Source organism: Gordionus sp. m RMFG-2023, chromosome 5 (assembly GCF_954871325.1).
Source record: "Gordionus sp. m RMFG-2023 chromosome 5, tfGorSpeb1-WG-v2, whole genome shotgun sequence".
Classification (NCBI taxonomy): Eukaryota; Metazoa; Nematomorpha; class Gordioida; order Chordodea; family Parachordodidae; genus Gordionus; species Gordionus sp. m RMFG-2023.
In genome coordinates, this window is record NC_088779.1 from 18,532,397 (window position 1) to 18,544,428 (window position 12,032).

Here is a 12,032-nt window from a genome sequence, read left to right on the forward strand (position 1 = left end):
ATATTTATTTAAATTATATCCTCATACATTTGAAATAAAATTTGCACTTAAAAATTTTATTTTTTAATAAAAAAGTGTTAAATAAAAGTATATCAAAATGTATCTGAGAAATATCTATAAATAGATACAGATCCTCAGAAATATATAGATATAAATACCTTTTATACAACCTTGATCATCGTAATAAATTTTCAATAATATAATTACAATTATTGCTTCAAAAAAAGAAAAAAATTTTTATTTAAAAAAAGTTAGGAAAAAAATTTAATATAAAAATTTCTCTACTATTTATCAAGACAAAAGGCATTTATTTATTTGCTCCCCCCCCCCCCAATGCTTATTTTTTAAATGTAAAATTACACAATTAAATTAGCATGATTTTCTCTTTATTTATTAGCAAAAATTTGCTTCCCTCATGTATATTTTTTTTTAACGTAGTAAATATAATAGAACTTTTTTTAACGTAGTAAATATAATAGTAATTCTTCTTAACCTAGTAAAAATAATATTAATATTTTTAACGTTATAAAATTTATAATAATTTTTTTAACAGTTTTTTTTAACATATTATAAAGATTATATTAAGTCTATTTAAGAATTTTATGGGAAAAATTTCAAAGGAAGCAATGCTTCCTTGCCTCTATGGAATCACCGATAATTTGAAGATTTTTTATCAAATAAACCGTATTTTATAATATTTATAATATTAAAAATATTTTAAAAAAATATGTTTTCTTTTAACAATTAATTTAATATTTATTCATTCATACACCTTTTCGTTCATATGATTATAAACAAAATTTGCAAAGAAGAAGATCCTGATTGGGAAGATGATAATTACGGTATGTTATATTAACTTCTGACCTATAAAATAAAATAGATGATATAGTTGATTTTCAAATTCAAAATAATCGTATCAGTTATACTGATCAAAAATATACTATATCTCACATGGAAAAATTAAAAAAATTTTCAAGCAAAATCAATGTGCATTCATATACAGGTGGAATGGGCAAATTACAGAATAATGTGCTCAATTCCTTAAAAGAAAAGGGAAAGAAAATTGATAATCAAAGGTAATTAAATTACTTTTTATATAATTTTGTAAGATTTAAAGTTAAAGATAAACGTGATAGAGCTACTATTGAACAAGTAATGGATCCTAGGACGAGAATGATATTGTTTAGACTACTTAATTCTGGAGTTATTCTATCCATTAATGGTTGCATAAGCACTGGCAAGGAAGCAAATGTCTATCATGCATTAGGTCCGAATAATTTGCAGGCAGCAATAAAAGTAATTCATTTATTTATAATTTCGATTATTATGAAATATTTTAATAAAATTAGCTTACTAGTTATTTAAAATTATAATTTCATAATCTAAAAATATGCTATAATTTAGATTTACAAAACTTCAATCTTGATTTTTAAAGACCGAGATAGATATGTAACTGGTGAATTTAGATTTAGACAAGGTTATTGTAGGCATAATCCACGCAAAATGGTTAAAACTTGGGCTGAAAAAGAAATGAGAAATTTGTTGCGGTATTTTATCCTAATTTCAATATTTATAATAAAAATCTGCAAATTGGCCCAAGCTAGCTTAAAAATCATGGAAAAATTTATAATAAATTAAAATTCTATTGATTTTTTTTATTGATAATAGTATTAAATCTTGTTTTTAAGGGTAAGAAATTTTATGATCTAAAAAAAAGATTTTATTCAAATTTTTTAGATGGAAAATAAAAAATAATATATGAACATGAATTATAATTAATATTGAATTTATAGATTCTTTTAAAAAATATTTCACTCAAATTATTTTATAAATTTGTCTTATTGTAACATTCATGGTTCTATATAGCAATGCAAGTAAACCCATCTCCTTTTTGAATATAACTGTTTTTTTTAAAATTTAATCTTATATGTGCTATATTTTTTAAATTTTTTTAATAATTATGATTTGTTTTTTATATGTGCATCTTGTAGTAAATTAGGAAACAAATGATGGTATATTTATTTACTTTACATCTTTCTTTTTTCATTTTTAATATAAAAAATTAAGGATATATCAATATTGTTCATTGGATCAGGCCAATTTCACTTTTTTTTAAAAAAATATTGGGTATCGGTTGATATTATAAAATTTTCCAATCCAATAAAATGGCTTCTTAATTTTTGAAAAATTGTAATTTATTTAAAAATAGGATATAAAATTAAAAAAAAACGTATATCTAAGAAAATTATTTATTTTTATAAATAAGATCAAAATCCATTTTAATTATTAATTTAAAATTTATTTCAAATTTTATTATATAAATAAGTGATTTGTCAATAAAAATTTTTTATATACTTTTAGATTCATGAATTGAAACTATAACTGATCATTATAATATATAATAAATAATTTATGTTATGGTATAGTAAATTATATGACTGATATTAATTTAATATTGTCTCGGATCAGCCTCTAAAAAAATGGTATCAGTATGCCCATATAAAAAATTATTTGGAAAAATTGTGAAATTCTAAAAAAAATTATAATTAAATTTAAAAAAAATATTTATCATCAGTCCCATTTCCTAATTTTTTACAAGGGAAAAAAGATAAGAATAAGAAAGAAATATAAAATGTGGGGGAGGGGGCATGTTATTCATCATGTTTTGGGTCATGGGCTTGCTCTGCAAACTATAATATAATATTTATCTAAGCCAAACCTCACTAATTAACTATATATAATTTAAGAAACACATTTTATGATATTATTATATGATGAATTATATTATTAAAGGATACACAAAGCTGGTATAAAATGTCCTGAACCTTTATTATTAAAAGGACATGTACTAGTTATGCGATTTTTAGGCAAAGATGGATGGCCTTCTCCACTTATGAAGGATATTTCTTTAGATGGTACAATTATATATTTTGATATATATTAATATTATTTACATCATTCACCTTTTTTTTATCTGTTTCTTTCACCATTATTCATAAACAATGATATAAAAATCAGTATAATATTTTTTTTAAATATAAGCTAACCTGGCTTGCACCCTATATCTCAAGAGTGTGGTATTGCTTTGGGACCTATATAGATTATGCAAACTGGTACATGCCGATCTCAGTGAATTTAATCTAATCTGCCATGATGATGAATTGTATGTTATAGATGTTTCCCAATCAGTTGAATGGGATCATCCCAGGGCCTTCGATTTCTTGAGGAAAGACATCACCAATATAACTCGTTTTCATTAACAAATTTATTTAAATTTAAAGAGATTTTACATATTATTTCCATTATTAAAAATATTTTGCACCAAAAATATAAATTGCTGGTCAATTTTTTTAGCAGTGAAGGAAATTTAAGATTTTTATGAATCAATTTCATGGATTTAAAAAACTGTTATTCTTTATCATTTATTGGCTGGCTTTCAGGTTTATTCGAGTAGGCCAGTAGTTTCCCCTTTGATCCCTTTTCTCCACTTTTTACGGTCACGTCGCTATTTATAAGGCCCATTCATTGCTTCCAACATGGTACATATCGTAGCCCAATAATTTTTCGTTTTCGTCCAACGTGCCCAAATCGCCCAGTTTATTTCTTCTCAGTAATTCTTCCGAAAGTCGTTGCTTGTTTTACTCTCGATTTAAATTTATTATATTTTGAACATTTTTGATTCTTTTGCTTATTTGTAAATTTGGTTTCTTATGAAACTTCTTTTTGAAGCACAGATTTCTTTTTGGCAAGCCATTATTTTTTATGGGGTGGGTCAATTTATTTTAGAAATAAATCATGAAACAAAAATGTTATTAAACGAAACCATTTGCAATTTATTTAAAAAAACCCACATTCGAAATCTTGCAATTTCACCGTTATTTGTTTCAAAAATTCACTGAAATATCATTTTCAAGCCTTATTGTTATTAACAAACTTGTATTACACTGTGTGACAAATTTCGACTTGATTTTATGGGAGAAAAAAAAATACAGATGTTTTAAGACAGTTTTTTATGCATATTCTAAATCCGCTGTCAGTTTTTTTTAGCACGTCAGGTTTTTTTAATTTATTTTAGGTTAAAGTGGCCAAAAAGTCATTTTTAGCCTTTTTGAAGGTTTATAACTTCGGTTCCAATGATCCCTACAACTAAAAAATTATCTTAATTTTTGCAGCAAACCCTTATTATTATTATACATTTTTTTTTTATAAAATCATTACTCAATTTTTAAACAACTTATATTTTTTAAATTTACCTTTATTTATAAAATCTTTTTTTAATATAGCTTACACTTAATATATTTATTTATTGTGGCTTTCGTTCTCTTCGCTAACTGCGCACGGTACGATTCCCAAACAATTTATTTTAAATGAAATAGTTATATTTCTCATATTTAAATAAATATATTATGCTAAGCTAACCTACTCATATTTTACTTTCGTCTGGATTGCGATCATTTGAGATCGTATCTTAAATTCGTAAATGGAATAATTTATTTTTGACAATAAATATTTCATATTTTCATATGATTCATTAAACTGGTTGGAATAGGCGATGGGAATTGATGGCTTAAAATTTCCGTTATGAAACAAAACTGCTTTCAAGCTGTTTTTGCTTGAATAGATGAACAAGCGCCATTCATCGGGCACCAATTCAATATTAAGTTGTAAAAAAAGTTGACCTAGATTGTTGGAATAGTATAAAAAATTTTCGTAAGAGAATAAATTTTTAAACGATGCTCCACCGAATCAGTATGAAGTTCGAACTCCATTTTTTTAAATTTTAAAATCATAAAGCCTTGAGGCTAAAAATTCGGACTTTCTTTTTGAAAGTTGTAAATTTCTGGTTGTCATTTATGTTTCCAGTTGCGAACTATTAAAAAAAGGAACTGTTGTATGCATATTATATTTTACCGGATAAACAACCGACAAAATTTCAGGATAACGAATTTTCTTCTTATTTTTTTGTTAAACCCAAATGTACTAATCGAGCAAAAATAACAATCCCACAATGATTTCTTGCTACGTGCCAAAATGCAGGTTTCGAATAAGGCAAATATGACCGTTTTCCATTTACCTATGAATTAAAAGAATTATAACATGTTTTAAATATGTAATTAGGGGCAAATGGTTTATCAAATTGTAGAGTGGAATATTGTAATAAATTCCATAAATCCTTTGAATGATTGGAGAAATTGGACATTTTTGTGTGGTCAATATATAGCTCGCAGAGATGTAACAAAATTTAGAGACACATTTTAAACAAGGGGACCTCGGCATTAATTTTTTGTAGAATATTATATAAGGAGGGAATTTGAATAATATTTAAAATCCAATTTAAAAAAAAATTAATGAAAGAAATTAAATGTTTATGAAAATTAAGCGCGAAAAAAAATAATTCTTCTCCTTTCTTCCTACTTGTTATTTGGTATTATTATTTATTGCCCATACTACGGGTTCAAGGTACTCCATTGGAAAATCATATATTTTGATATAAATTGATTAAAAAAACAAATATTCTTAAATACATCTAAAAAGATAAATATTAAAAAAAAATATGAAAAAATTACCAATTATTGCATTTAAATGAATTTTGCTCAAAAAGGCTCAATTCAAAAAGATTACAAATTAAAAAAGTGGGTACAGATATCTGATTTTGGTATAAATTGAACATAAATGCATAAAATATTACTAAATACAACTAAAAAAGATAAATATTACCTTAATTTTGCTTTAAAAATGCTTTATGCAGAGAAAATTTAATAAAAGTGTACAAATTAAAAAGTTCGAAAATATCTGTACCAACTTTTTTAATTTATAGATTTTGGTTGAATTTTCAGGGATAGAGTACTTTTGAAACATAATTAGAATTAATATATAATCTTGAGCATATTTGAAGCAAAATTATATAAAATTTATCTTCTAAAGTTAATAATTTTGATAGTATTTTAAATTGAAAATTTAAGACTCCCAAAACGAAATTCTTTACCATTTTTCTCAAAAACCAATAGATAAAGTCTGCAGCGCATATTACTTCGGATTTAATGAATTATCCATAAATCGGTCTCTGTTTGGTCTATTTATAAAGAAATATAGGTTTAACACTATCACCAATTTTCAGGGATTTTTATTCGATACTTTTTAAAATATATCCGTATAAAGACCTAAATTTTACCATTTTTGAGATTTCAAAAAGGTGTCTTTATACTGTAATATTTTTAAAACTTGACGTGTAGGGAAAATTTGGAAAACGGATTCGAACTCAGCGTCAAATTCTGCACCAAAACTTGTTTTTATTTTCTTCTTCCATTTTTCTTGTCACACAGTGTTATTAATGAATAAATTTATTATAATATGTGTAAATTTTATTATTTTAAAATATTTCAATTTCAAGAATATTTTCACAAAAACAATGTAAACGTTATGACAGTGAGACAACTTTTCGATTTTATAACGGATCCAGCTATAAATTTACAAAATAGATATGAATATTTAGACATAATCGATTTACCCAATCATTACATATCCACCCAAAACGGCACATCCATAAATAATCAAATAGATGAAGAGGTAATTTGATTCATCGTCTTATTTAAGCATTTCTTATTACATTATTAAATTATATAAGAAATAGTTAATCAAGTTCACTATTTCCCATTTTTAAAAAATTATATTGCTAATAAAAAGCTCTTGCCTTATAAATTTTACGCCAACTTTAATTAATTTTTATTTAAGGTATTTAAACAAGCATTTATTCCCAGAAAATTGGATGAAATTATTGACCACGAGAAAGATTTTGACAATTTGACAGCTGGATTAACAAAAGAAGTATAAGCTCTTTTTTAAAGATTTTATAAATTAAATAATATTTTTAACATTAAAATTACCATGGGGTTAGAAATTAGATTTTTTTGAAATATTCATTATATCCATTTTTTTATATGAACTTCTAGCTATATTATTGTAGGATCAGTGGTATTGAAAACGGAGATTACAAATTGGTAATTTTATTTATTATGTTTTCGTAGTTAACTACCAGTAGGGTTGGGAAACGAAAATGAATTAATTTTAAACCCAAAACAACAAATTATTTTCAAAAACAAAATAACTTCAATTTTTATTTTATCCATAAAAATTAGGTTTCTTCTGCAAAATTTAGGTCTGTTGGGATAGACTTAAGAATAATAAATTATTTCAAACCTAAAATATTATTTAATTCTCTAATTCTTTCTCTATCATAATTGTTATGCCTTAAATTTAAATATTACACAACTACTCAAAAAATTTAATGAGGTTACTTATTTTATCCTATTACAAAATATTATATGAAAATAAAACCTTTAGTAAATTAAATGAAACTGATTTATAGGTTTTTTTAGTCGCGTGATGCCCTTTTTCGAACACTTGTTAAAAAAAACAAATTATGATGTAGAAATAAATTTAGATTGTTTGTTCAAAAATGTGACCAACATTTGAAAACACTGCAGGCTGAACAAATTGTTTTAGGAAATAATTATTTGACTATTTCTTGACATTCGGCTCCATCATTATTTTTTAAAAAAATTTTCTTGTTTATCTTAATTCATTTTTTAATAATTATATTCAATTAGGGTAAAACCTAAAATGCTAAATATAAATGTAATTTATATTTACGAGCTATGGGTTAGGCCAATATTTGATAGATGATGTTATGGCCAGCCCTACAGGACTTTAATTAGAATAGCAAATAAAATTTATTATATTGGCAGGCGATATTTTTAAAGTAGTTTAAACTTCAATATTACCAATTATTTACATTCATTTAGTGAAAAGTTTAATATTTTTGAATAATTCAAAATAGAAAGTTGATTTTTAAAAAACATGCTCTTTTGTTTGATTCTCAGCCCTACAAGGTCTCATTTTTTTTTTCAAATTTTTTTATGACATTTTGTAAAAAATAAATTTTTTAAAAATATTTATAAAATTTATTGTATTTTATAATTTATAATTTGAAAAAATACATAGTTAATTTTTAAATATAATGTATAATAGTATATAAAAAAGGATTCACGAGTACCCCAAGCATTAATATCTCTTAAAGATTTAAGCATTCAAAATGATGAACCCGGTTTTTTAACAACTGATAATAAGAATCAAAATGATTTTGATATCATTGATGTTGGCGAATCAGAACGAAATAACTCGACTTATACAGCAGGTTTAATACCTAAATTAATTTTTATATGCACAAATCTATCCTATCCCAATTCAACTAAACTTATTTATTTTGGACTCGGGTAGCTTTTACTAGGACTAGGTCAGGCCAGATCTTGATTTTTGGATTTTGATTCTGGCCAGACTTGGACATCTCGGCAAAATCTTTTCACTCTTTAATGTTTTTTTTCACTTTTGCTTTCCTTGAAATATACTTCAAAAGTTCATTAATTAAGCCTTTTTCAATTTATTTTTAGATAGGACTGATTTGATCTATTTGACAATTTTTAATGCAGGACTCTATTATTCTTCTAAATAGTCCCAAAATTTTTAAAATAGATATTAAAGCCTAGAACTTGACACTAAATAATATAGGGGTTAAGTTTAACCCTATATGCAAAACATTTCTATATAATTTAATTCTAATAACATTCATTAGATTAAAAATCGTTATTCAAATTAATTCATTAATACCTAATAGTTTGATCAAATAAGGCATTCAAATGATATTATAAAATGATGCCATTTTCAAAATTATATTTCCATATGATTACAGGCACTATTTGTTAAATAGCTCCATTTTGAAAAATAATTTATTGGTTGTTAATAGAATTTCACATTTATACCAATGCCTGATGTGGGAATATACTAAATGTAAAGCCTAATGTTGTCTAGAGAAAATAATTTAGAAAATATCAAATTTAGGATTATACTCTTAGAACAAAACTCTAACCCACATTAATCCTTCATTACTCAAGTAAAAAAATGACGTTAGTACTCTGGTGGGCTTGAATAGACCCCAATTTCAAATTTATATATCTCCAATTATATTCATTATTTTTATTTAATATTTGGAAATAAGATAGAACTAATCTTAAACTTGATAAAATATTTATTTATTTTTATTTCTTAAAAGTAGATTAAAGATGATGAGGATAATTATAATTTGTGGCAAAATTTTTTAAAAAAAGCTTACTTTTTTTATATTTCAAATATTAAATTAAAAAATTAACTTATCTATCATATAATCATGATAATTCATAATATGGATCTTTATTCTTCAATATAAAAAAAATTACACTAAAACATAAAAAAAATATAGAACATTGAAATATGTTAAATTTGACATGCAAAACATTTATTACATAAAATATTAATGTGTTCTAAACATAAATTTATTTTACATATGTGAAAAAGAATATTTTGTTTTTTTTATTTTGATGGTTAGATTTAAAAATTCCAGCTAAATAAAGATTTCCCAATAATGTCTTGAATTGTGTTACATCAACTTCCTTAGTAGAACTTTTATATTGGTCAATATAGTTTTTACATATAATTTTAATTTTTTCATTGGTATGATAAATAATTTCCAATCATTTTTCTGTTGAATAAGTCAAAACATTTTTCTATGGTGTCAGCTTTTTTCCCTTATTCTTTTACTCCTGGCAGGTAAATAACTAAATTTTATTGATGAGTTTTTATTCTTTGATTAGGAAGATCCTTTTTCCATTTAGTAAACTTATTTTTTTAGCTAATTTTAAAGAGAAATATACTATGATAAATGATTTTTAATTTATCGAAATAATATTAAGTTTATTGTCTTCAACTAACATTTCTTCATCTAATTCAGATTGTGTATCATGATCACTATCATATATAAAATCTTCATCCTCACTATTAATTATATTGTCATAATCACCTCAAATAAAATTACATTATATCTTAAATAATTATATATTTAGTTTCAGAATCTGCAAAAATCATTATAAATGATAAAAATAATTTGAGAAATGAGTCAGCCGTGAAAAATAATAATAAAATAACTCCATCAGAGAAAATCTTTACGTTTTCTTTTTCATATATCTCATACAAAATATAAGATTTTTAAATTTTGTTTTAATAAATTTTTATAATATAGTAGTATATATTTATAATTATAAAAAATTTTCTTAAAATATTACTAATTTACTCTGGTGGGGTCTCACAAACCTCAATCAGTCACAAAATGCTTATATCTTAAAAATTACTCAACCAAAATTTATGAAATTTGGAATATAGATTCTAAGATATATTTGATGAAGCTACTGAAGAATCCAGATCATAATATTTAATCGTTTTTAAGTAATATCATTTCTAGCATTCCTGGGGTTTCATATACCTCACCAGAGATTGAAGGGTTAAACCATTGTCCAAATATGAAATCCTATTATATATAACCAACAACCAAGTTTAAATAAGTTTTTAGCATGGGGCTACTTCTCTGCGAGCCCATGCTAGAATATCGGTATTTTTTATGATTCATGAAATTTGGATTTATTTTCTGGAGGATTGTAATTTTTATTATAAAAATTGTCTTATAATTATACTCTTAAAATAATCTAATAGTTTTAATAACTATTTCAATAATAAATCTGCACTGGCCAGACAAAACCTTATAAAAATTAACTATCCGAAAAATGTACCAAATAAAATACGAGCAAGCTAAGCAACCCTAGCAAAAAATCTCCAAGGGTCTGATATGAAGATTTTGAAATTGGGCATTTAGGTTTAGCTTATTTATTAGGAATTTGATAAATTTTAAATGCACATACATTCTACTAATGACCTTCTAACCGGGGATCTCGTTCTGGATAGAGAAAAGCATCCTGAACTATTTAAGGTTGCGTCTTCTAGTTTTAATTCGATCGATATATTTTTTTAGATTCCGACTCTGAATCCGTAACCGCTAATGAAGACTCTACATCCAGTCATAGCCATTTAACTATTAAGTCTGACAATGTTATGATGAAACAAAAATATGTTAAATATCAACGTGATAGAGACGAATCCCCGAATAGTAAAAAGGTATTTAACCTTTTTTCTAAATTGTCTTTTTTTATAATATTTTTATCCAACTATTTTAGTGGGTTATATTCTATTTTTTGGGTTTCTTTAAAAAAATATTTGAACATAAATTATTTATTAGGAACGAAAACAGGCTGTAAAGGATGAAAAACGCGAAAAAAGAGAAACCAAAACTCCAAAATACGAAAAAAAGAAACAAAATGCTAAAAAATATTGTCGCCAAGGCTGGAAAAGGAAATAAACAAATTTAAAAAATTTTTTTAATTAAAAATATTTATTTAATAAAAACAATATATCATTTGCTTAAAATTAAATAGAATATTTAAAAAAACGTGAGAAACATATTACCAAAATGTTAATCAATTTTTCATATTGAAATTTAGAAAATTTGATGCTATTATTTTTCTGTATTTTGAACCAGATTGACTTTTCACCGAACCTTTTAAAACATAACCCTTGAAGTTGAAAAGTCCAAATTTCTAACTAATCTATTGGTTATGAATAAATGTCTTTTCATTTTTAACTGGCTTTAGAATATTTATAATATATTTTGTTGAATTAAAAAGGGCTCGAATTTAATTGAATTTGTTAGTTATCTAATATCCACATAATTCTGGTAAATAATTTTCAAAATTGAATGTTTTCTTTGCCTTGCCAATTCACTTCATATTTACTATTTTCTCATCCTTTTAGAATTAACTTAGAAAGTTGAAAAATATTAAGAATTAAAATTCGTAGAAAAAAAGAATTTTATATAGGAATTCGTAGAAAAAAAAAAGAATTTTTTATAGATAAAGATTTGAAGTTGTTTCTGAGACGGTAATTAGCAATATTTACTTAAAATATAATATAGTTTGGGCTATGTAGTAATGAAAAAAATAAACTAAAAATATAAATTACCAATATTTTGTGAAAATTTGTTCAAATATGCTAAACTAACTTGTTATTTAAAATTCGAATCACATTTTTTAGTTTTAATTTTGATAAAAAAAATATAA

General features: G+C 24.2%; 1 protein-coding gene across 3 annotated transcripts; it reads left to right on the plus strand.

Annotated features, from left to right (window-relative positions):
* The first annotated feature begins 774 nt into the window (after nt 1–774).
* Nucleotides 775–11,496, plus strand: LOC135929538 (serine/threonine-protein kinase rio1-like). 3 transcript variants are annotated; one of them, XM_065466159.1, is made up of 12 exons: nt 775–842; nt 881–1,076; nt 1,110–1,296; nt 1,405–1,547; nt 2,794–2,915; nt 3,043–3,249; nt 6,392–6,567; nt 6,733–6,825; nt 6,951–6,998; nt 8,041–8,194; nt 10,892–11,034; nt 11,156–11,496. In XM_065466159.1, exons 1-12 carry the CDS (start codon nt 785–787, stop codon nt 11,273–11,275), a joined length of 1,647 nt encoding a protein of 548 aa, XP_065322231.1. In that variant the 5' UTR covers nt 775–784; the 3' UTR covers nt 11,276–11,496. The 3 variants fall into 3 exon arrangements, with proteins under 3 accessions (XP_065322231.1, XP_065322228.1, XP_065322230.1); XM_065466156.1 differs by having other exon boundaries at nt 8,029–8,194; nt 11,156–11,495; XM_065466158.1 differs by having other exon boundaries at nt 776–842; nt 890–1,076; nt 8,029–8,194; nt 11,156–11,495.
* The last annotated feature ends 536 nt before the right edge of the window (nt 11,497–12,032 follow it).